General features: G+C 42.2%; 1 protein-coding gene across 1 annotated transcript in view; it reads right to left on the reverse strand.

The window, feature by feature from the left end:
* LOC125451411 (collagen alpha-1(XXI) chain-like) overlaps positions 1-26,737 on the reverse strand; it is a 161,392-nt gene that overhangs the window by 72,080 nt on the left and 62,575 nt on the right. Inside the window, exons 11-15 of the mRNA XM_059646342.1 lie at positions 13,866-13,919; positions 12,289-12,342; positions 10,070-10,123; positions 9,929-9,982; positions 3,618-3,671 (exon numbers count right to left, since the gene is read on the reverse strand). Coding sequence (XP_059502325.1) covers positions 3,618-3,671; positions 9,929-9,982; positions 10,070-10,123; positions 12,289-12,342; positions 13,866-13,919 — 270 coding nt within the window. The remainder of the gene's footprint in view (positions 1-3,617; positions 3,672-9,928; positions 9,983-10,069; positions 10,124-12,288; positions 12,343-13,865; positions 13,920-26,737) is intronic.

The following is a 26,737-nucleotide window of genomic DNA, read 5'->3' on the forward strand; positions in this document are numbered from 1 at the left end:
CAGCCGTAGAAATTTTTTTAAAAACTCTAAGAGTAAACGGAATAAAATTACTGATCAAGCCACTTCTAATACTTTGAAAACATTTTTGTTACTTAAGAAATACAAGTCCAAAATCAAAATTCACATTTTTCACAATACTTACCAATTACTTTTTGCTCATGCTTTTCAAATAATTTAGTTGAAGTCTTCAATTAAAGGTAGCTCCTAGACTTTGGTCATCTTCTACCAGAAAATTAACTAAAAATCAACAGCCATCCATCTCTACTGACGTTGATCAAGTGCACATTGCAGAATTTTCCAGCATGTATCATGTTTTAGAATTTATGCATACAAGCAGGAATGTAAGCAGGAATTACAACCTATGATGATTTGAGAATTTCTCTGTTCAAAATATATTAGAAATTTCATTCTTAGCATTATTTAAGCCAAATTTCACATTCCTTTGTATCATATATTGTTCTAAGAAAGTTAGCAACATCTGTGATTAATTGCAATCACGGCATGGAAGTTTTCCAGATCCTCACCGGCGTGGACAATGTGAAGTGAAATGGCTCTCGGTGTGGAGGAACAGAAAGTCAGAATCCACAATCATGTTTTGATAAGCAGGTTACGAATCTCACTAGTAAGTGACAAGAGGTCTATTCATAAGCATTATCATACTTTTGATACTAAATCTTGCCTCATTCATAGGTATCTTCCTGTTCTCCCATGTGTCTGAGAGGAACTAGATGGCAACAATTCCCGACATGAAGGTTTTGGGGATCATCTCGACTGAGGGACCAAGCCTATGACTCTGTGAAATGTAACTGCTGTTTCCTGTGCAATGAAAACAAAAATCACCAAAGTGGATGAACGATGTACTTCATTCCCTGAGTGTGAACTGTGAGGCCCATCAAAGGGTAATAGCATTAAACCATCCTAACCCGAACGTTCACACAGTACAAGGGAAAGAATAGGTGTCATCACATAATGCTGCAGGAGGACCTCATGTGACCCACTGTGACAATTAAAAATCCTCGTCGCAAGCACTGCTGACCATATCATTTAACATTACAAACCATTCCTGTGGGGCTGTGGGGCACATGAAATGTCTTGTGACGTTGAAAGGTTAACCATTGTTGTCAAAGCAGCAATGGTCTTCCAAGATCCTGGAGCTACTCACTTCACAACTTGGACTATTAAACTGTTCACACGATTGTGCTATGTTCAATGCTACCTTTCTTGAGGGTGTGGATGGGGACAGATGTCCTCATTATTGTTCAACTTGCTACTGTCGGTGCATTAAAAGGTTTGAGCAATGTGTCAACAATGTGCATGTCCATACAGACCATCCCGCTGGCTTCCTTCACCATGTCCCAGTATTTGGTAGATGCTGTTATTTTTGTGTATGCTGTCCTGATGATTGTTCACATTACTGAGGAGCTGCTCTGTTTCTGATATTGCCCACAGAGGCTCATTGAAACAGTCCTCACTGGATTCAGGCACAGAGCTGTGATCTCCCCTGTGGCTGCTGCGCAAAGCGGGGCTATATGCATGGATGAGAAATACATCCGTCTGCAACTCAGGACCAGCACCCAACATCCAACTGATATGAAATCAGCCCTGCTGAGGAACATCCAACCATATGTACAGTCATGGTGCGGTGAAGCTGCTGGAAAGCCGGAATCTCCCAGCTTCCATGCAATACAGTGCAGATGGGAGAGGGGAAGGGACAGAGGTAGAGGTCAGAACACCATGATGGGTTGTCCAGTGTATCAGCAACACTTTGCACTGGGGCCACTGAGGGCCATCGGACACCCCGCCACCTCAGATTTCTAAGTAGGTTATGTGTGGGGCATTGTATCAGAGTTGTCCAGGCAGAAGATGCTATTTGATCCTGGGAATCTCTGCTCTGGACAACTGGATCACACACTGAAGTGAAGGCACAGACAAATGAGAGACTAAGCATTGCAATGAAGAGGCCATTCTGCAGACAGAACAGCGCCTTCAGCATCCAACTTTATAGTAGTGTCCACCAAAGCAACGCAGTCCAGACTTCTTTACAAAGTTCTTTCGAAGGAGATGAGTTGCATGAAACCACCTTTCATTGATTCAAAACATTCATGTGAATGTTTTGAAGCTTCTCCTGTGTAATCGCAACCACAAGTGCATTTTAACAGTTCGAACTTTCCACGCAATTCATGCTATTTAATAAATGTTAAGGTTACAAATGCATGTGGGCATTCACAACATCCAATCCTCCATAATTCAATCCTGACAAAGTTTCATGCCACTATGTGGGCTATGGCAAGGATATCAGCTGTTCAGACAGGGTTAGAACATCACCTTGTGCTAAAAATGGCTCTACCTTCATTCTTGTAGCTGCCGTTGACATAATATTTCCTTACACAGCTGACGATGAAAAGTGAACATATATTAACAAATGTGAGAATGCATTTAGATTAAAGTGTCACCATGCCATCTAGGAGCTCCCACTGAGTCCAGGTACCATCCTAGGGTCTACAGCTGGAGTGGAATGGGTCATGTTAGCCTTGGAGTTTTGAGTGGGTGACCAACCCAGGGGAAAGTTGGGACTAGAAGGCTAAGGTATGCTGTGTGAGACGGCACAGGCATGACTTCATCTCGCTCAGCTTGAATTTTCCACAGAGTTAAGCGTGGCAGGCCTGGAGGAGGTGCAGGGCCTGGCCAGCTCAGGGGTGTTCTAACAGCAAACTTCTAGTGGGGAGGAGGGGGTTCTGTATGCAGTTCCTCCTCTGGTGAATGCCTTTTGGAATCACCCAATCGCCAGGAGCAGAAGGGGCATCTAGAGTGAGGGTAAAGTCTGTCATCCCTCTGTCACCATGCCACTGGTGTTGAATACCAATGGCTACAGTGATGGGTTGCATGTCTGTGTGCATACACAACAGTGTCTGAGGCCGCTTTCCATGACAGCTTCCAAGCTGTCTATGAGGGCAACTAGGCATTCTTATGCCAAAGGCATAAAACAGTGTTGGCAGAGACCTACAACATTTAAGTTAGTTTACCTGGCAGCTCTGTAAAACCTATCTGCTGCTCCTGAGTCTGTCTGTATGAAGTCATAAATGGTCAACACGATGGGGACCTCTCCTGTCCACAGCTGAGCAGGTGCCTGATAGCTATGGAGAGATGGCAGCGAGGTGCTCACCACAACTTTAATCCAACTAATGTTAGCACCAATAAAGTGTCATCTCTCGATAGTTGGGAGGAGGGTGCAGAAGACACTATGCCAGTGGGATCCTCCATGGGATCTGTGACTTCTTCCTCAGAGGTGGAAGAGGAGTTATCTTGCAGGGCCAATCTCTTAAGGGTAGAGACCCTCGGGTCCTAGTTTGTCCAACTAGTGGAAACATCTTCCTACATCCATTATATCCAAGTAAGTTTCAATGAGATACCCCCCTCACCATTCTAAGCATCACCAAGTACAGAGCCAGAATCCTTAACCACTCCCTATATGACAGAACCCCTACATCCCATTATTTAAACAATAATTACTTGTTTTAAATGTCATTAATATCAAACTTGAGTATAGAACAATTTTACTCTATTAGTAAATTTCACTTAATTTCTTGAAAAATGCTCATTTATGTAAGATTGCTTACCGAAGGGCCATGCTGCCCAGGAGAGCCAGGTATTCCTTTTTCACCTTTATTACCCTGCGATGGATTGATTTATAATTAAGAACAACTTATACTTGTGAGCCAAGTAAGAATTATTGAATTATATGATTAGATACACACTGAAAACGTACAATGGAAATCTACACAACAGATAATATTATGTTGCTTATCTCTTTGATCCAGCCTTCTGCAATATAAAGTTTATATATCTGGGTGCCAAATTTTGTTTGAGACAACTCTTACAATGGATCTTGGGATGTTTTAATGTGTCAAAAGTACAATATAAATGCAACTTGTTATTGTTTATTAGACTTCACCTATTCATACAAATATCAGTTTCAGTATTAATAAGGAATTTGGTTACAACTGTAACTTAGCAGTTACAACAGAAAAAGAAAATACTGCATTCCTTTTGGTGTCCAGTCCAGTCTGGCTAAAATCTTGTAGAATGAAATGGATATAAGCAAGCCTGAGATTTTAGCATGCAATTATTTGAAGTCTTGGAGTTGCAAGTTTCCATTAAGGACATTCACAGATTATTGATGCTCTCCAACAGATAGGAGGGGCTAAAAAGTGATGCTTCTGTGTATCAATAGCCATGTCTGTGGGAGGCTTGATGGATTTCAGGTGGGCATATATATTCAAATTATTTTATATCATTTCAGCAGCAATTTAACTTCACTGTGTGATTCATGTAAATTCTCTGGCGGTCATGTCTACTTGGTTCAAACTAAATAGCTTAAACTAATCATAAGTAAGCAGTGTAGACCTTTGTTTGTTACAAAGCTCAGTTGGTAAAGTGATTATTCCCAACCAAACCACACTTGCTTTCATACCCTACAATGTGAATTTATGCTCAGGATAAACAACCTGCAAGTTATTTAAGATGAGGTAATTACTATGAATGGTAGATGTGAGTCCAGTTTAATGAAGACTGTTATTGTAGAAATTATGCAAATCTAGTGCTCCGGTAGTTAGAAATGATATTTGCGGATTCATTCATGACCTGGACAACTCACATCTAGTGAATGAACTTCCTGCAGAACTACAGTCAGAGCCTAAGGACAACACTGCGATAGGGTTAGGGTTAGGGTTAGGATTGATTATGACATTGATTATGACAGCTATCTGTTCCCAGTCTTCATATTGTCTCATTGAAAAGCTTTCTATTAATACTGACCTTTCTTCCTCCTCTCCGTAACCTGCAATCAGTGCAACGACTCAAGAAAATCAGAATATCCTTTCCCACATACTTTTTTAATTCCAAAAATGTACTTTCCTCATAAAAAATATTTGTATACATAAACAGTTGCTGAAGCAGTTCTGTACAGTCCTTGCATGTAAAGAACAAACAAACATTGGAATGTGGCATTCATTGCAGTTCCAAACAAAAACCAAGGCACTTTTTACTTGTGATAATGGGAACTGCAGATGCTGGAGAATCCAAAATAATAAAATGTGAGGCTGGTTGAACACAGCAGGCCCAGCAGCATCTCAGGAGCACAAAAGCTGACGTTTCGGGCCTAGACCCTTCATCAGAGACCCTCTCTGATGAAGAGTCTAGGCCCGAAACGTCAGCTTTTGTGCTCCTGAGATGCTGCTGGGCCTGCTGTGTTCATCCAGCCTCGCACTTTTTACTTGTGCAGGACAACACTTACTTACATTTGAGACAACCAGAGGGTCCGATAACTGAAAGCACTCCCATTGTACTTTAGCAAAAAGACCTTAAGTGGTAGTCTTTCCCCACTGAGCCTTGGCAGCAGCTGCCCCAAGCTTTCGTGCATCCTTCAGCACCTAATCCTGGACTTTGCAAAGTGCCAGTCTGCAACACTTGGTCAAGATCAACATTCTGCACTGGAAGACCAACAAGTTTTGGACAGACCAAACAGTGTCTTTCATCGAGTTGATGATCTTCCAGGCGCAGTTGATGATTGACTCAATATGCATCCTGGAGAACAGACAGTAGAGCACAGAATCCTGCACCACGGAGCTATTTGGGATAAACCATTGTATCTCTCTCCAGACTAGGTTTGCAAGGCACATTCCAGAAGCAGATGTGTGACAGTCTCTTCCCTACCTTCCCCTGCACCTACTTCAAGAGCAGCAAGCAGTGTCATGTTCTTTCGAACATTCTGCACCATTGTCCTTTTAACTGCGGGTCAGACAGAATTCCCCAGCCACTTCCAGCAATGAGTTCTGCTAGACTGCAGCTCCCCTTTGACAAATACATGCCAACTTTAAGAAGTGCAGTTTAGCTTTAAGAAATGCAAGCTTTGCAAAGTGTGCTGATACCCTGCTGATGTTTGCAGCCAATCAACACTGCATTTAGAATTGGTCTTCAAGCTACAACCATTCACATGAATATGCATAACATGCTGCCTTGAGGAAAATCAACGAACAATTCAGTATTGTAATTCAAGGGCCTATTTTCATGGGCTATCCAATTTTGATGAAAATAAAAAAAGAAATTGCTGGAAAAACACAGCAGATCTGACAGCATCTGAGGCGAGAAATCAAAGTTCACATTTTGGGTCCAGTGATCTTTCTTCAGATACAGGAAAGATAGGAAGTTCCCTTTGCTAACTGAAGGCCTTAGAGTTCTGAAGAAGGGTCACTGGACCTGAATGTTAAATCTAGTTTCTTTTCACAGATGCTGCCAAACCTACTGAGTCTTTCCAGCAATGTTGGTTTTTGTTTTTGATTTCCAGCCTCCGCAGTTCTTTCAGTTTTTTGATTCCAATTTTGACCCAGTTTATTTTCCTGACTTGTAGTTTGAATTAGATGGTAGCAAGCTGGCACCTTCAAGTAAACATGGGTTTGAATTCTAAAGCATTCCGATCTGATTTCCTCATCTGCTCTGAACAGCTATTCAGTTGTTCTCTCAAATGTACCATCTTGTCAAAGGAAGTGCAAGTTTTTTTAACTTCTTGCATTAGGGCTAGGCTCTAATAACTGGGGGCAGGTGAACATTCCAGCACTGGCATCATACCTGTGGGGAATCATGGTATCCTTACTTGAGAAAAGATGTACTGCTACTGGGGTGGGGGGTTGCCGAGAAGGCTCACTAGATTGATTCCAGAGTTGACTTTTGAGTTGAGATTGAGTAGACTGGGACCATATCCATTGGAATTTAGAAGAACGGGGAGGGGGGATCTTATAGAAATGTATAAAATTATAAAGGGGATAGATAAGATAGAAGTAGGGAGGCTCTTTCCATTGGTGGGTGTAACTAGAACTCAGGAGTATAGTCCTAAAATAAGAGGAAGCAGATTTAGGAGTTTAGTTGAGGAGGAACGTTTTCAACCAAAGGGTTGCGAATCTGTGGAATTCCTTGCCCAATGAAAGAGTTGAGGCCACCTCGTTGAATGTTTTTAAGGCAAAGATAGATAGATTTTGGAACAGGAAAGGAATTAAGGACTATAGTGAGCAGGTGGGCAAGTGGAGCTGAGTCCATGAAAACATCAGCCATGATCTTATTGAATGGCAGAGCAGGCTCAACAGGTCAGATGGCCTACTCCTGCTCCTATTTCTTATGTTCTTCTGGGAATTACTATTGCTGGCTTTGTTGGCTATGAAACAACCAGAAAGGAGGAACATTGCCCCACCCCAGTCTGGAATGTGGTAGCGGTGGGGGGAGGAGGGGGGGAAGGCTGCCACAATGTATCTGCCTCCCAAAGTAGCAGCGGTCCTTACCAACAATATTAAGATGCTGGTGGGTGAAGGAACTGTCTGTAATTGGCTCCATAATGGATTTATCTAGATGCTCATCTCGAGGTTTTTCTGGGCTTCCTGAAAATATCCTGTGGCCATCCAGAACACCTGACCCCCTCCTAATGTCTTCTGCTACCAATTTGCAAGGCTTCACACCTTCCATCCCATCTCCAGGTGGCTGATAAAATCGAGAGTACTCACTTTGTATGCAGTAATGTTATTTTGGCAGAGAATAGTGCAAGCTTTTTGACCGATGAATGCACAAAGAATTTTTTAAATGGTTGGTGTCTCAGAAGTTCCACAAAATTACGCAGTCTTTATTGAATAATTCTTTTGTCTTTGAGGACTCCTCTTGAGGATTACTTTTTGATTTTCAGGGCCAATGTTTTGGTTTTCAGAGCCTAATTTTTCTATTTTCATTAACTACCTTATTAAGCAATATATGGGGTGGCACCATGGCTAAGTGGTTAGCACTGCAGCCTTTCAGCAGCAGGGACCAGGTTCAATTCCAGCCTGGGGCAACTGTCTATGTGGAGTGTGTACACTCTCCCCATGTCTGTATGTGATTTCCTCCCACAGTCCAAAGATGTGCAGATATTTGGATTCTCACTGATAGGCGCAGGAGAATTCAACAGGTATCAACCATCCACTACATTTAAATCCATCACAAACATGGAAAGCATTAACTTCCTAGACACAATGGTATTTAGATTGGCAGAAGGTAACAATCACAAGTTAGGAACAGAACTTGTTTTCAAAATAACCAACACAGTTCTGTACACAAAGAGCCCTCAACACCTCCCTACCCTTAAATACCAACACCCTCCTCAAAACTTTGCCAGCAGCCCCATGCACCACCAGACCTCAGCCCCTGGTATACGCTTCCCCGGTGACACCCACCATTGCCAGCAGTTACCTTCCTCAAACACAGATTGCTTCTTTCCCTGCAGTTGTGCTGATGGGAGTTACCAGTACCAATTAGAGGGAAGCAAGCACAGACTACAGGCAGCCTGTCATTGGAAAAGCAACTCTTCACTACTTCATTCTATTCTACTACGGAGTTAACTTTTCCCTGATTGGCCATTCCCAACTGTGAATTTTATTCTGGTAATTTTTGCGACAGATTCACTCATGCGTTTTGCGTGCTGCTCTACAGTAATTACTGATATACCATGAAATCCATCTGTCAGTGCTTGGTTTGGTGGTATTTTAGGTGCAACGTGAGTCAAGCATTTGCTTGTGAGAATAGACTGAGATGAATTATGTGTAGTTATTGGTGAACATTAGGAAATGAACAGCACTGTGACCCACATGAAAAACATCAAATGAAGCCAATTTGTGCAGCCAACAAACAACATAACAGCCAATAGGTTCCCATTAGGATCGCAACTGTAAGTAAATCTGAGGATTTGTTTGTAAGTAGAGTGGAACTGGATGAGAGGTCCAAGTACTATTGTACAATTTTACACTCGCTCTGTGGCCTATAATGTCAACTTTTACATTATAATGAGCCAAATCTTGCTGGGAAGGTAACGGCAGGTTCATAACACACACTGACTTTAATACACAAATTAGCCAGCAGTTAAGTCCAGGCAGAGAAGAGTTATGCCAAGAGTTGCTGTTGATTTATTCTGATCCACCATTCACTTTGCACAAATAACAGTTCACCATTAACCGCCCATAATTTTAAACATTAATACCACATACATTTTATGGGTTGTGTTTAACAGTGTGAGCATTGTTTCTTAATGAGGTGATAGTGGCTAATGCAATGTCAATTAACCTTGCCAGCCCAGAAAGGGAATTCTTCAGCCTCATTACTCACCATAATAAATTTGCCTCAAATAATTTTACCTACAATATTTATTTCTTTCTTGCTTTTTTCACTTCCTTTGAGATCCCTTTTCTCTGCCCTCTTTATTACTTCTTCCATATCTTAATGGACTCTATTCTCCAGTGTTCCCATTGATTCTTTCTCAATTCTTAGATCTCAATGGTTGAACAGATAGACTGAAGGGCCCAGCATTCTCTGAAGCCCCGGATTAATGTGTTTGTTTTCAGCAAAACATTTAAACTAAAGGGCACAGGGAAATGACTAGCAAATGACTATTAAAAGATACCTCCTCTAGCGACATTTGCTTCCATAGTTTCATACATGTCAGAGGGGTCGGTATGCCTAATGCCTTATCTGCCCACTGTATTATAGCATTGGGTAGGAAGGTCATGAGCTGCCTATGTCCCCCTTACTTTACCTTCAAACATATCGGCTGGTGGAACAAAAACAAAGTTGCTGGAAATGCTCAGCAGGTCTGGCAGCATCTGTGGAGGGGAAAACAAAGTTAACGTTTTGGGTCCGGTGACCCTTCCTCAGAACGGCTGGTGGAGGTTGGGAGGAGAAGGGGATGGGTGGTTAAAAATGTAGAGTGTAAAATTCATCCCATGATTTTAGTAGTGGAAGCAATTTTTCTGTATTGTGAAAATAAAAGTTATATTTTGACAGTATTCCAATAATAAGAACCTACAATATTAATGCCAGCCAATTATTATTAACATTAATTGGGAATGTAAATGATACTACACACCTTTATTCCACGCATTCCTGGTATTCCTTGCCGCCCAGTTGGTCCTTCAGGTCCCTTTTTAAAAAAATTCCAGGGAAGCAAAAATGAACATTTTACATTTTAACACAAATGAAGGTGTGACTAAATCTGTTAAAATAATACCTGTGGACCCAAAAGCCCTTCAATACCAGGAAAACCACGTTGTCCTTTTTCACCCTGAAAGGTATAATTTGACAAAGTGTGAATTTTCAAACATGCTTTTCTTTATAAATGATTAATTCTACTAGAGGTTCACCATGGGCACCCATCTCAAATCAGGATCATCTCACTGATGTAACCTGTTATTTGTGTCCAATTTTTATCTGTTAAATCAGAGTGCTAAACGTACTTCAGACTATGACTGACTCATAGCATGAGACTTTTTTGTTGCCAGAATAGTTTTGAAGACTGTTTTCATTTGAAAATTGGTTTCTAAAAAGTCAATTGTACAGGTTCAAAAGCTGTAGACTCACGGAGAGTCAGGAAACATGGGTTCTCAGGACAGTGAAAACTCAGCTTTGAGATTCTTGTAAATACGCACATCTTTTAACTTTTGAATAAACCTATACAATTGAGCTCAGTATGAATCTCAATGTAGAATATACATTCCAGAGATGTGGATCATAGATGGAATGACAAATCTCTGAATGGTAGAGGGATACCGCAGAAACTTGGGGCAAGCATTTCAATGTCCACGGGGCTAAAGTCAGGTGAGAACTCGCAGTAAAACTTTTGCTCCAGGATGGCAAGTTAAGCTTCTGTGCCTCTGGGAGGCACTGCACTTTTCAAAGTGACAGCAGGGGTAGGAGAGAGCAGCTGGCAATAAACTTGCAATAAATTGGCCTTTAAACTCATTAGAGAGTTTGTTAATGTGCTTAAGACAGACAGAAGGTCATTTTTAAAGCCGAGAATGGGAAGAATGAATTATTTGAGAACTGTATGTCAGTGGTATGTGTTGTTGCTAATTTAAAGTTTTGATATGAGAAGGAAGTTCTAACTGAGGTGATGGCTCAGAATTAACATTGTTTGAGCGGAGTTAATCAAGAATGTGACTGACGGCTTGACACCTCATTGGTCTACAACACTGTCAGCCCTTTGCTTTCCAGTCTGCTCCATTTTACAACACCAAGATATTTTCTAATCAACCTGTTCAGTGATAGCGTTGCACACTTCTGAGATAGCTGGGACTTGAACCTGGGAGCCTCTTGGCTCAGAGATAGGGGTGCTATCGCTATGCTACAAGAGCCCTTAATTCTACAAGCCCAGACATAGCCATCACCTGCCTTTGAGATTTGACTTCCAGCAGCAGTTCTCATGCCTAGGCAGCATTTAGTGGACACCAAATTAAGGACTTTGCAGGTCGCAATGGTGTCAGATCAGCAACGTAGGATCTGGATCCAAAAATAACATGGGCTTCTGATTCCCTACTCTAGGTTGCCCCAACCTTCCCTCTCCCCTGAATGTAGACAGCTGAATTGAAAAATGGGATATGGATCTGGTTTTAAAATATAGATTGCAAAAGACTAACTGAAAGCTACAACCAAGATGCACAAGTTCATCTTCTGCATTTACAGGTTACCCTGAAAGTAAATTTTTGCTTACAGCATATATGTCAGTCGATCACAGGATATGGGAATATACTTAGTTTTTTCTTCTCATTTTCTAAAAGAAGTGTGAAGTGATGAAACATTAGAGGCATTTACAACTATTGGTCTTTTGTCAGGTGTAAAATAAGCCAGTTCAGCTTATAGTGTCTGAATTTAAAGTACCAATGCCTTTATTCTCAGATGCCACTAAATGATTAGAGAATTGCACGGGAATGGGTAAAAGGCAAGATCTCCCATTCATTTTCATGAATGGTGTAACTCAATACTTAGATAGTGAGCAATGCAGGCATAGTTGGGATGAAGATAGGACTAATAGGAATGACTAAAACTGTCGTACCTAACAGAATAGCCTTGAAATTTGTAACAACGCCTTTCAATGTATGAGAGTTGACAGTAACAAGAACCTGAAAACACGCTGATGAATCATGTCAAATTTATGCAATCTGAACCAATCTGTGTTTTGTATGAAGTGCCTGTGAGAATGTACCCTGCAAAAAAGATGCAAGGATCTTTCTTGATGTTTTGATTTTTCTTCAAAGGTCAACAACAATTGGAGATGAATCAAATATATATTCAACTTAATAATATATCTTTCCAGTAATTTTAATTTCTACAAGAAAGCCCAATGGTGAAACTCTTCTTTTAGGATCAGTGTTTTGATTTTATTAAAGATGAGTCACATTGTATGGTAGCAAACTGATTGTGATGGTGAAGGATTGAAAATAGATAGCTTACTGTGTCTCCTTTTGGTCCAGGCTCCCCTGCAGATCCAGGCATACCAGGCCGACCCTGAATTGGGAGGAATTTTATAGATATTAGAAAGAATTGTAAGTATAGGTCAAGCAGGTCAAAAAGTGCAATGTATTTCAATTACACGTATCAAACGTTAATTTTACAAATTAAGGAGGTACTCATTGTTAGTTACTAACAGTCCCCATTAATAGCTATTCACCCTCCTAACCAGATCATTATCCACTTCTTTGTCTGAACAACTGTTCATCTCTTTCTTTCAGGGCTCTATCCCCATCTATCGTTTACTCCTTAGCCTCTCACCCCAACCTAACTGCTGCATATAAACTGACATTTTCATAACTACCATCCATCGTTAAGAAGGGTCACTTGACCCGAAACATTAACTCTGATTTCTCTCCACAGATGTTGCCAGACTTGCAGAGCTTTTCCAGCAACTTTGTTTTTGTTCCTGATTTACAGCATCCGCAGTTTTCTAAGTTTTCATACAATTATACCGGGCCTTATAAAATTATGATGAATGTAGCTGAGATGTGAGAGAGGCAGTGTGAAGAAAGGGTAGAATAGTCTATAATAAATAATGATACTTATACAGAACAGTATGATAGACCTTCATGTGAAGAAGTGCTTCCAGCCCCGCTTATAGTCAGACAGTGCTCACTGGCTGGTGAAAGGAAAACAAAATGGGCTACAAAGTATCAACAGGGACAAGGATAACTGCCCACACAAAGTGGTCATGTGTTAGACTGGTGTTACAGACAATTACAATCAGGGACTGTAATTTAAAGTATTAGGTTGCTGCCTCAACATTGAGGACTGAATCGATTAATTACACGAGAACTTTACTCTCTGCCAGAACCAAGTCATGTTTAATCAAGTACAACAAATTGTAGAGCTGAATGAACACAGCAGGCCAAGCAACATCGGAGAAGCAGGAAAGCTGACGTTTCAGGTCTGGACCCTTCTTCAGAAATTTCCCGAAACATCAGTGTTCCTGCTCCTCTGATGCTGTTTGGCCTGTTATGTCCATTCCCAGCTCCACACTTTGTTATCTCTTATTCTCCAGCATCTGCAGTTCCTACTAACTCATGTTTAATCAAGTTCTCTTGCTCAAGTGCACAGTTAGACGGTTAAGGGAAATGTAGTGTTATATGGGTTTCTGAAGCATTCTACATGTTCTCACAAAAATACACTTCGAGATAATTGATTATTGGATTGGAAATTTAGAATGGCACTATGATAAATCCTGCACTGAAATAATAGGGCTAAATAATTCCTTTCTACAATGCAATCTTCTGTGGACTGGAGTTGAGTACGTAAAAACAAATTTACAAACGTTAGTGGAAACGTTTTCAATCAAAAATAGACAGATTTGGCTTCAACTATTTTAGAGTTTGACAGACTGGTAGAACTCAAATTTAGAAAATAGAGGCAGGGTCTTTGGTTCTGGAATTGTAGCATGGAAACGATGGATGGTGTGCAAGCGTAGGTCAGCAAAAGGCAAGACTGTATTACAGTAGGATTACATCAGAAAGACATAGAAAATACTTGTAATGCCCTACCTGTACGCCTTGAGAGCCAAGTATACCTGGAATACCTTGGTCACCAGGTCGTCCCTTAAAAGTGAAGTACAAATTAACGATACAGTACATCTTACAAATTATTAGCACTATGTTAATACATTGGTGGCTCTTACGCAGAGAACTCTCTGAAACAGAAGACTTGTGTCATTACTTATTCGCACCTCATTTCTACATAGTTTGCTATTCACGTGACAGAGAGAAATAGGATGGCAACAATTCCTAGCATGAAAATCAGAGTGGTACCTGGTTACTCCAGCTCGCTGCTTGACCCCCAATGCCAAGGGTGACAACTGCTGTTAGATAGATGTGAAAAAGTACTTTCTCCTTGTGGGAGAATCTACAACTACAGGGGATAACCACAACGTAAGGGTTTTTTGATTTAAGACAGAGCTGAAGATCAATCCATTTCCCGAATCCATTTAAATTCCACCTCACAGCTTAAGCATAAAATACGAGGCTGTTACTCTAGTACAGTATTTCAGAAGCTTAACACTGTCAAAGCCTTCTGTCTTTTTGAGATGTTAAACAGAGGCTACCTCTGGGTGGATGAAAAAGATCCCATGGGCTTATTTTGAAGCAGAGCAGGGGAAACTTTTCCAGTGCCCTGGGTGCAATTTATCCATCAATAAGCATCACAGGAAAAAGAAACAGTTTATCTGGTCATTTTCACATGGTTGCTTGTGGACACTTGAGAGCAAATCAACTGCCGCATGTTCTACAATAAGCAGCGGCAACACTACAAAAAATTCTTCATTGGCTGCAAAGTGCTTTCAGGCAATCAATAGGCATGAAACTCACTACACCAATGCAAGATTCTCATCTCTTCTCTCAATACCAAAAAATTGAACAAAAACAAAGTTCCTGGAAAAGCTCAGCATGTCAAGAAGGGTCACTGGACCCAAAACGTTAACTCCGATTTTTTTCTTCACAGATGCTGCCAGACCAGCCAAGCTTTTCCAGCAACTTTGTTTTTGTTCCTGATTTACAGCATCGGCAGGTTTTTCTGTTTTTGACATTATAAAAAAGAATTGAAATTCAGCAGGACCATATTTCAGGAAAACTGTTGCCCCATGCCGACTTTAAATTTCTTGCATCTATATCTCAAAGGTTTAGGAGGTCAGGAAGGGAAGTTCTTTAATTAGTATTGGAATTGGGAGATCCTTGTTACTAGCAGGGTGTATCTAGGATGCTCAACCTGTCCAAAAGGTTGCATATTGCAGTATTAGTAGTAGGTTTAGTAAGAGATGCAAGGATCTATTTCAGAAGCATTCAGCAAATGCTTCCATCAGCTCTCTTCATAAAGGGGGTTAATAGCGTTATTAAAGCGTTATTTTGAACTTCAGGGAAGCTTGCATGGTACTACTGGCCTATGGCCCACCTCCTCCATGCTGGTCCTGACAGCAGTAATTTTCTGAGATAATAAAATGTGAGGCTGGATGAACACAGCAGGCCAAGCAGCATCTCAGGATCTTGGAATTCTCCAGCATCTGCAGTTCCCATTATCTCTGATAGTAATTTTCTGACCATGTTTCATGTTCTGTATCAGCAGCCAAGAACAAGAACACCGAACACAGGGCTGAATTTTCCCAGTCCCTGAATGATATGGACAATGTACAGTCAATAGGAAAATGATGGCATGATCAGAAAAATGAGATTCTTGATGTCAAGAAAGAAGGTTCTGTTTTGTACCCAGGCTTTGAACAATTTCACTATTGAGTGCTGAGAGGTCTATTTGCATGCAATAACATCCCATCATTACTTAGTCGCACCTCATTTATACATAGTTTGCTATTCTCTCACAGGCAGAGAGAAACAGGAATAGCAACAATTCCTAGAAGAAAATCAGAGTGGGTACATGGTCACTCCAGCTTGCTTCTTGCACCCCTATGCCAAGGGTGACAACTGCCTTCATTTTTTATCTATGCAGGTTAGAGTCAGACACCTGCCAAACTCATATTATCATCATGGCTCATCTCCAATTCATTTCGAATCTTGTCTCCATTTCAACAGTGCATTTTGGAGTGCACCAACACCTTTCATTGCAATGCAGCTACCAGCTGCTGTTATATAGATGTGAAGAAGTAGTTTCTCTTTGTGGGAGAATCTACAACTACAGGGCATAACCACAACGTAAGGGGTTATTGATTTAAGACAGAGTTGAAGATGAATTTCTTCTCTCAGGCTGTATACATTCCATTGAATTATTTACCACAGAGACTATAGAGGCTGAGTCGTTAAGTATATTCAAGGCTGAGATAGATTTTTAATCAGTACGGGAATCAAGGTGAATGGGGGATAAAGCAGGAAAGTGGAGTTAAGGATTATCAGATGATCACTATAATCTCAGTGAAAGGCACAGCAGACTCAATGGGCTGAATGGCCTACTTTAGCTCCAACATCTTACACCTTATACTTGTGTTCCTTCTTCATGACTGACCAGTTGTGTATTTTAGCTTTCTATCAGTAGCTTGTGCATTACTTTACATTATCTATTCAGAGAATGAAGGCTGTCTGGACCAGTACTTGTTGCCTATCTGTAACTGCCCTTAAGAAAGTGGTAGTGATCTTTTAATACAGAGCCCTTAATGCTCTTATCCAACAGAAATGCATTGAATCTCTTGTAATCTAAGAAGACTAGGCACTTTTATGACCTAAGCAATGAACTGCATAATGTCAAAGCTGAATACTTTGAAATGAACTAGGCTGAAATCACTCCATATGGAATATTATTTGTAGCACAATCTTTCTGAAGTCATTTGAGCCCGACACATTTATAATGTGACCATGTTAATATTTTATATTGTATATTTCATTGATTGAAATAAGCATTGAAGAGTTGAGTATGTCAGCCATGATTCAGTCAGTGGCACTCATTTCTGAGTCTGAATTGTGTGCATTCAAAGCTACTTAGGGCTTGAGTACAAAATTCTGGTCTGGCACTGCAGTTCAATAAGAAGTGCTGTTAGAGGCAGGAACAGAAATGAAAGGCTCCAATGTTGCTCCTGGCGTAGGCCCCCCGACCTGACCAGATCAGCCCTATCCCTCAATGACCTCAGCACAGTGGGCTGCCTAGAGTGCTGGGCCTCAGTTTTTGGGCCTTCAGCCTACAATGTTGAGGTGTTTCTTATGAATGAGACGTGAAACCTCTGCTCTGTCTTGCAGATGTAAAAGATTCAATGACGTTTTTTGGAAGAAATGCCAAGGGGTTTAGCTGGCTGACATTTACCTTACAACCAACATCACAAAACTTGACTGTGGTCAATATCACCTCTGTGTTTTTGAGAGGTTCCTGTGGACAAATTGGCTCCTGTGTCTGCTGTATTATAGTAGTGGCTCTATATCCAATGTGATTGTTTGGCTATGAAGCATTTAGAGAAATCCTGATGTATTCAAAAACATAACACAAGTCTTCTTATTGCCTTTGAAAGTTGCTGCACTTGTTTTAAAAAAAAGTCCATCTAGAGAATCAGACATCAAATTGTGATTGCATTACTCTTTATATAATGAAAAGTGAGTTCGCACTTCAAATGAATTAACCTTTCTGGGACATGCAGGGTTGAAGCTATAGCTGCGCTCATGTCAAAATAATCAATGTGTTTGAACTGGAATGAACAATGGGCACTCACATGAGACATTGGAAAATACTTGTTAGCTACAGAATTACACCACTGTGTATGTCACCAAGATTCAGAAGGGAGGGCAAAGAATTGAAGGCAAATAGTCCCAATCATGTATCATTCCATTTTCTGGTGCTTATTCAACCTTCTTTTTGGATGGCATGTTTCTGGAAAGGTAAATTTGGGCTCTTTTCAGCAAAATAGCAGCTAAATCATAATTAATGCTGCTTCATAATGCAATAATTTGTTTGCATTCTTGTGTTATAAACTTAATTATTTTCAGAGGACGGTGATCTTTCAGCACTCCTGCATGACCAGCCCCTGGTGCATAAAGAAGGGAAAAAAATTACAATGTAAACCATTCATTGTGAAATACAAGTCTTTTCTTTCAGTACTGCTTAATTTAGATGCAAGGGCGTAATCCACTTTCTAGCTAAATCTGTTGTAGACACACTCCAAGTAAAGAGCAAGTAATCAGCAATGCCATTCATCAACAGCAAATTGCATTTGGTGGGCACACAGGCAGATAGTGTTTTACAATGCAAGGAGATGAATCATTGTGACCACAAAACCATTAGAGTGGGATGTATTTCAATGTAAGCAATTGGGAGAAAATTGTCACTTTGTCTTGCTCACAGAAATAAAAGGCAAGTTTTTTAAAATAAATAATGTATACAGGGAAAAGGCAACAGGCATGACATTTCAAAAATAATTTATTAAACCTTATGTCACTACCTTATTAAAACAACATTTTAAATGACACAGCACTTTAGAAGTCAAAAGTACTGTATTAAAACCAAGGGTCAAAGCCCAAAACGCCAGCTTTTCCTGCTCCTATGATGCTGCTTGGCCTGCTGTGTTCATCCAGCTCTACACCTTGTTATCTCAGTGCCTACTGAAGGCTGAGTTTGAAATTCACAGCACCTTACTTTCATGGGTATTTCAATTGTGTGAATAGTGCAGCTGTAAGCCTACTTAAATTTTCATCAATTCAACCCCCCCTATTATTTCGTTGAAAACTTGAGTTTGTATAAATGCTATTCTCTCTTGAATTTAGAGCTGGTGAAATGGGAGGGCACACAGATGAATTTCAATGTATAAAATTGTAACAGATAAATTCTTGGAGGAAGAACGAGGTGAAATAGTAGATGATAAATAGTACAATTTTATCATGAGTGCCAGAACAGAAAATTACACAGGCATTTGTGCACTAATCTTTGAATGTGGAAAGATAGTGAATAAAGCCTTCAGAAATGTAGGTCTTATGGATACATTGAACTGGATTTATTGCTTACTTAGCATTGGGTTTGAGGCAGTGAAGGGGTGTTCCCAAATGTGTACTGCCCTTGTCCTTTGAGATGGAAGTGGTCGTGGGTATGGAAGGTGCTGTCTAAGGATCTTTGGTGAATTTCTGCAGTACATCTTGCTGCTCCTAAGCATCAGAGGTGGAGGAAGTGAATGCTTGTGGATGTAGTGCCAGTCAAGTGGGCTGCTTTGTCCTGGATGGTGTCAAGTGTTGTTGGGGCTGCATTCATCCAGGCAAGTGGGGAGTATTCCATCACACTCCTGACTTGTGCCTTGTAGATAGAGATCAGGCTTTGAGGAGTCAGGAGGTGAGTTACTTGCTGCAGTATTCCTAGTTTCTGGCCTGCTCTTGTAGCCACTGTGTTAATGTGGTGAGTCCAGTTGACTTTCTAGTCAATGGTAACCTCCAGGATGTTGACAGTGGGGGGATTCAGTGATGTTAACACCATTGAATGTCAAGGGACAGTAGTTAGATTGTCTCTTATTGGTGATGGTCATAGTTGGCATTTGTGTGGCACGAATGTCAACTGCCACTTGTCAGCCCAAGCCTGGATATTATTCAGATTTTGCTGCTTGTGAACATGGGCTGCTTCAGTATCTGAGAAGTCACGAATGGTGCTGAACATTGTGCAAACATCAGCAAACATCCCCACCTCTGACCTTATTATGGAGGGAAAGTCATTGATGAAGCAGCTGAACTTGGTTGGGCCTAGGACACTACCCTGAGTAACTCTTGCAGAGATGACCTAGAGATGAGATGATTGGCCTCCCACATCCACGACCATCTTCCAATGTGTCAGGTATGACTCCAACCACTGGAGCTTTTGCCCCCGATTCCCATTGATTCCAGCTTTGCCAGGGCTCCTTGATGCCATACTCAGTTGAATGCAGCCTTGATATCAAGGGCTGTTACTCTCACCTCACCTCTAGAACCAAGGCTGTAATGAGATCAGGAGCTGAGTGGTCCTGGCGGAACCCAAACTGGGCATCACTGAACAGGTTACTTAGAACATAGAACATAGAACAGTACAGCACAGAACAGGCCCTTCAGCCCACAATGTTGTGCCGACCATTGATCCTCATGTATGCACCCTCAAATTTCTGTGACCATATACATGTCCAGCAGTCTCTTAAATGACCCCAATGACCTTGCTTCCACAACTGCTGCTGGCAACGCATTCCATGCTCTCACAACTCTCTGCGTAAAAAACCTGCCTCTGACATCCCCTCGATACTTTCCACCAACCAGCTTAAAACTATGACCCCTCGTGCTAGCCATTTCTGCCCTGGGAAATAGTCTCTGGCTATCAACTCTATCTATGCCTCTCATTATCTTGTATACCTCAGTTAGGTCCCGTCTCCTCCTCCTTTTCTCCAATGAAAAGAGACCAAGCTCAGTCAACCTCTCTTCATAAGATAAGCCCTCCAGTCCAGGCAGCATCCTCGTAAACCTCCTCTGAACCCTCTCCAAAGCATCCACATCTTTCCTATAATAGGGCGCCCAGAACTGGACGCAGTATTCCAAGTGCGGTCTAACCAAAGTTTTATAGAGCTGCAACAAGATCTCACGACTCTTAAACTCAATCCCCCTGTTAATGAAAGCCAAAACACCATATGCTTTCTTAACAACCCTGTCCACTTGGGTGGCCATTTTAAGGGATCTATGTATCTGCACACCAAGATCCCTCTGTTCCTCCATGCTGCCAAGAATCCTATCCTTAATCCTGTACTCAGCTTTCAAATTCGACCTTCCAAAATGCATCACCTCGCATTTATCCAGGTTGAACTCCATCTGCCACCTCTCGGCCCATCTCTGCATCCTGTCAATGTCCCGCTGCAGCCTACAACAGCCCTCTACACTGTCAACGACACCTCCGACCTTTGTGTCGTCTGCAAACTTGCTGACCCATCCTTCAATTCCCTCGTCCAAGTCATTAATAAAAATTACAAACAGTAGAGGCCCAAGGACAGAGCCCTGTGGAACTCCACTCACCACTGACTTCCAGGCAGAATATTTTCCTTCTACTACCACTCGCTGTCTTCTGTTGGCCAGCCAATTCTGTATCCAAGCAGCTAAGTTCCCCTGTATCCCATTCCTCCTGACCTTCTGAATGAGCCTACCATGGGGAACCTTATCAAATGCCTTACTGAAGTCCATATACACCACATCCACAGCTCGACCCTCATCAACCTTTCTAGTCACATCCTCAAAAAACTCGATAAGGTTTGTAAGGCATGACCTACCGCTCACAAAGCCGTGTTGACTGTATTTGATCAAGCCATGCTCTTCCAGATGGTCATAAATCTTATCCCTCAGAATCCTTTCTAACACCTTGCAGACGACAGACGTGAGACTTACCGGTCTATAATTGCCGGGGATTTCCCTATTTCCTTTCTTGAAGAGAGGAATTACATTTGCCTCTCTCCAGTCCTCAGGTACGACTCCAGTGGAGAGCGAGGATGCAAAGATCTTCGCAAGTGGCGAAGCAATTGCATTTCTCGCTTCCCAAAGCAGCCGAGGACAAATCTGATCCGGGCCTGGCGACTTGTCAATCTTAATGTTTGACAAAATTTTCAGCACATCAGCTTCGTCTATCTCTATCCATGACCAGGTGCTGCTCAATAGCACTGTTGGGGCCACCTTCCTCACTTTACTCATGATTGCGAGGAGACTGATGGGGCAGTAATTGGCTGGGTTGGGTTTGTCCTGCTTTTTATGTACAGGACATACTCAGGCAATTTTCCACATTGTCAGGTAGATACCAGTTTTGTAACTGTACTGGAACAGCTTGGCTAGGACGGCAGCAAGTTCTGGAGCACAAGTCTTCAGTATTATTGCCGGAATGTTGTCAGGGCCTGCAACCTATGCAGTATCCAGAATCTCCAACCGTTTCACGATATCACGTGGAGTGAAACAAATTGGCTGAAGACTGGTATGTGTAATGTTGGGACCACTGAAGGAGGCTGAGATGAATCATCCTCTCGGCACTTCTGGCTGAAGTTTGCTGCGAATGCTTCAGCCTTATCTTTTGCACTGATGTGCTAGCCTCTTCCATCATTGAGGATGGAGATATTTGTGGAGTCTCCTCCTCCAGTGAGTTGTTTAATTGTCCACCACCACTCACAACGAGATGTGGCAGGACTGCAGAGCTTAAATCTGATCCATTGGTTGTGGGATCGCTTAGCTCTATCACTTGCTGCTTTCACTGTTTGGCGTGCAAGTTGTCCTGTTTGGTGGCTTCACCAGGTTGATACCTCATCTTCAGGTATGCCTGGTGCTGCTCCTGGCATGCCCTCTTGCACTCTTCATTGAACCAGTGTTGATCACCTGGCTTGATGGTAATGGTTGAGTGGGGTTATGTCGGGCCATGAGGTTACAGATTGTGCTGGAGTACAATTCTGTTGCTGTTGATGGCCCACAGCACCTCATGGATGCCTGGTCTTGAGTTGCTAGATCAGTGCGAAGTCTGTCCCATTTAGCACGGTGATAGTGCCACACAACACGATGGAGGTTGTTCTCAATGTGAAGGCGAGGCTTTGTCTCCACAATGCACTGTGCGGTCACTCTTACCGACACTGTCATGGACAGATGCATCTGCAACAGGCAGATTGGTAAGGATGAGGTCAGGCATGTTTTTCCCTCTTGTTGGTTCCCTCACCAACCGCTGCAGGCCCAGTCTAGCAGCTATCTCCTTTAAGAGCCGACCGGCTCCATCAGTAGTACTGCTGCCGAGGCACTTTTGGTGGTGAACACTGAAATCTCCCACCCAGAGTACATTTGGTGCTCTTGCCGTCTTCAGTGCTTCCTGTAAGTGTTGTTCAACATTGAGGAGTACTGATTCATTAGCTGAGGGAGGACAGTGTGTGGTAATCAGCAGATTTCTTTGCCCCTGTCTAACCTGAAACCATGAAACTTCATGGGGTCCGGCGTCAATATCAAGGACTCCTAGAGCAATATCCTCCCGACTGCATACTGCTGTGCTGCCCCCGCTGCTGGGTCTGTCCTGCCAGTGAGACAGGACATTTCCAGGGATGGTGACAGTGGTGTCTGGGGCATTGTCTGCAAGGTATGATTCTGAGAGTATGACTATGTCAGGCTGTTGCTTAACTCGTCTGTGAGACAGCTCTCCCAACGCTGGCACTAACCGCTAGATGTTAGTGAGGAGGATTTTGCAGGGTCGACAGGGCTGTTTCTGCCATTGACTTTTCCGGTGCCTAGGTCGATGCCAGGTGATCTGTCGAGTTTCATTTCTTTGAGACTTTGTAGTGATTGGTACAACTGTGTGGCTTGCTCGGGCATTTCAGAGGGCAGTTGAGAGTCAATCACATTGCTGTGGGTCTGGATTCACATGTAGGCCAGACCAGGTGAGAGTGGCAGATTTCGTTCCCTGAAGGGCATCAGTGGATCAGATGGGTTTTTCCCCTCAATCAGCAATGATTTCACAGTGATCAACAGATTCTTAATTCCATACTTTTTTGAATTCAAATTCTACCATCTGCCGTGGTGAGATTCGAATCCAGGTCCCCAGAACATCAGCTGGGTTTCTAGATTTATAGTCTAACAGTAACACCAATGGGCCATCACCTATACCATGTTGCATGATTAATAACAGGTTAACTTTCTTTTCTTATCATCCCTTATATTGTCTCACATTTTTATTTTCATTGTGGTGATATGCAGCCAAAAATGCATACTACTTCCCTCACATTCCTACTCATAACCAAAGACAGAGTGAACCAGGGCAACTATGGAATTGCCTGGTGCTGGTATATACCAACATCAGCTCCATCATTTACATAGAACATAGAACAATACAGCGCAGAACAGGCCCTTCGGCCCTCGATATTGCGCCGACCTGTGAACTAATCTAAGCCCCTCCCCCTACACTATATTTCGAGTACTATAGATGGGTCAGTTTTTGTCCAGTGTGTGCAGGAGGGCTTCCTGACACAGTATGTAGATAGGCCAACAAGGAGCGAAGCCACATTAGATTTGGTCGTGGGTAATGAGCCTGGCCCGGTGTTAGATTTGGAAGTAGGTGAGCACTTTGGTAATAGTGATCACAATTCTGTTATGTGTACTTTAGTGATGGAAAGGGATAGGTGTATACCACTGGGCAAAGAGTTATTGCTGGGGAAAAGGCAATTACAATGAGATTAGGCAAGATTTAGGGAGCATAGGATGGGGAAGGAAACTGCAGGGGATGGGCACATTAGAAATCTGGCGCTTATTCAAGGAAAAGCTCCTGTGTGTCCTAGATAAGTATGTACCTGTCAGGCAGGGAGGAAGCTGTAGAGTGCGGGAGCCGTGGTTTACGAAGGAGGTGGAATCTCTGGTCAAGAGGAAGAAGAAGGCTTATGTTAAGATGAGATGTTAGGCTCAGTTAGGGCACTTGAGGGCTACGAGGTAGCCAAGAAAGACCAAAACAGAGAGCTCAGAAGAGACAGGAGGAGACATGAGAAGTTGTTAGTGGATAGGATCAGGGTAAACCCTAAGGCTTTCTATAGGTATTTAAGGAATAAAAGAATGACGAAAGTAAGATTAGGGCCAATCAAGGATAGTGGTGGTAAGTTGTGTGTGGAGTCAGAGGAGGTGGGGAAGCACTAAATGAATACTTTTCAACAGTATTCACTCTAGAAAACGACAATGTTGTCGAGGAGAATACTGAGATACAGGCCACTAGACTAGGTGGGATTGAGGTTCACTAGGAAGAGGTATTAGAAATCCTACAAAGGGTGAAGATAAATAAGTCCCCTGTGCCGGACGGGATTTATCCTAGGATCCTCTGGGAAGCCAGGCAGGAGATTGCCAAGCCTTTGGCATTGATCTTTAACTCGTCATTGTCTACAGGAATACTGCCAGATGACTGGAGGATAGCAAATGTGGTTCCCCTGTTCAAGAAGGGGAGTAGAGATAACCCTGGTAATTAGAGACCAATGAGCCCTACCTCAGTTGTTGGTAAAGTGTTGGAAAAGGTTATAAGGGATAGGATTTACAATCATCTAGAAAAGAATAAATTGATTAGGGATAGTCAGCACGGTTTTGTGAAGGGAAGGTCGTGCCTCACAAACCTTATTGAGTTCTTTGAGAAGGTGACCAGACAGGTAGATGAGAGTAAACCGGTTGATGTGGTGTATATGGATTTCAGCAAGGCGTTCGATAAGGTTCCCCACAATAGGCTATTGTACAAAATGCGGAGGAATGGAATTGTGGGAGATATAGCAGTTTGGATCGGAAATTGGCTTGCTGAAAGAAGACAGAGGGTGGTAGTTGATGGGAAATGTTCATCCTGGAGACCAGTTACTAGTGGTGTACTGCAAGGGTCGGTGTTGGGTCCACTGCTGTTTGTCATTTTTATAATTGACCTGGATGAGGGCGTAGAAGGATGGGTTAGTAAATTTGCAGACGACACTAAGGTCAGTGGAGTTGTGGATAGTGACGAAGGATGCTGTAGGTTGCAGAGAGACATAGATAAGCTGCAGAGCTGGGCTGAGAGGTGGCAAATGGAGTTTAATGCAGACAAGGGTGAGGTGATGCACTTTGGTAGGAGTAACTGGAAGGCAAAGTACTGGGCTAATAGTAAGATTCTTGGTAGTGTAGATGAGCAGAGATATCTCGGTGTCCATGTACACAGATCCTTGAAAGTTGCCACCCAGGTTGACAGGGCTGTTAAGAAGGCATACAGTGTTTTAGCTTTTATTAATAGAGGGATCGCGTTCCGGAACCAAGAGGTTATGGTGAAGCTGTACAAAACTCTGGTGTGGCCACACTTGGAGTATTGTGTACAGTTCTGGTCACCGCATTATAAGAAGGATGTGGAAGCTTTGGAAAGGGTGCAGAGGAGATTTACTAGGATGTTGCCTGGTATGGAGGGAGGGTCTTACGAGGAAAGGCTGAGGGACTTGAGGCTGTTTTCATTAAAGAGAAGAAGGTTGAGAGGTGACTTAATTGAAACATATAAAATAATCAGAGGGTTAGATAGGGTGGATTGGGAGAGCCTTTTTCCTAGGATGGTGACGGCGAGCATGAGGGGGCATAGCTTTAAATTGAGGGGTGAAAGATATAGGACAGATGTTAGAGGTGGTTTCTTTACTCAGAGTGTAGTAAGGGAATGGAACGCTTTGCCTGCAACGGTAGTAGATTCGCCAACTTTAGGTACATTTAAGTCATCATTGGATAAGCATACGGACGTACATGGAATAGTGTAGGTTAGATGGGCTTCAGATCGGTATGACAGGTCGGCACGACATTGAGGGCCGAAGGGCCTGTAGTGTGCTGTAATGTTCTATGTTCTATGTTCTATCCCATCATATCCATATCCATTTGGGAATCCTAAGATGACATGGTCTATTAAAGATCGGTAATTTCAGTTTGAGTGCACTATTTTTACTCCCCTCCCACCCAATATGCATTTAAATGAATTCTGACTTGCATTCAGATTAGAACCAAATTGACTAAAATGCTTATGCTCAAATGAACAGTTGACATTGTATGCTAGTGAAAGACAATCCTTCCTAACCATTCTCTCAGCACTTAATTAATACAATTTCCACATTGAACCTACTTATCAACATGTGGCACCACAGACTTCTGCCATCATTACACATGTTCAAAAACAACAGACTTTAATAATTATTTATACAGCAGGAACATGTGAAATTTTCCATTGATAGGATGCTGCTGTTAATCTACAAAGCCATTCTGCCAATCATATAAATCAGTTATAGGGTGACTGGATTTCAGATATAGCTCAACCTCAGCTGCTTAGGCTATACACTCCAGCCACTGATAGATCATATCAAACAGTATGTCTTGGATGTGAGTTTGCTAGCTGAGCTGGAAGGTTAGTTTTCAGACGTTTCATCACCATTCTAGGTAACATCATCAGTGAGCCTCCGACGAAGCACTGGTGTTATGTCCTGCTTTCT

Source organism: Stegostoma tigrinum, chromosome 5 (genome assembly GCF_030684315.1).
Source record: "Stegostoma tigrinum isolate sSteTig4 chromosome 5, sSteTig4.hap1, whole genome shotgun sequence".
Taxonomy (NCBI): domain Eukaryota; kingdom Metazoa; phylum Chordata; class Chondrichthyes; order Orectolobiformes; family Stegostomatidae; genus Stegostoma; species Stegostoma tigrinum.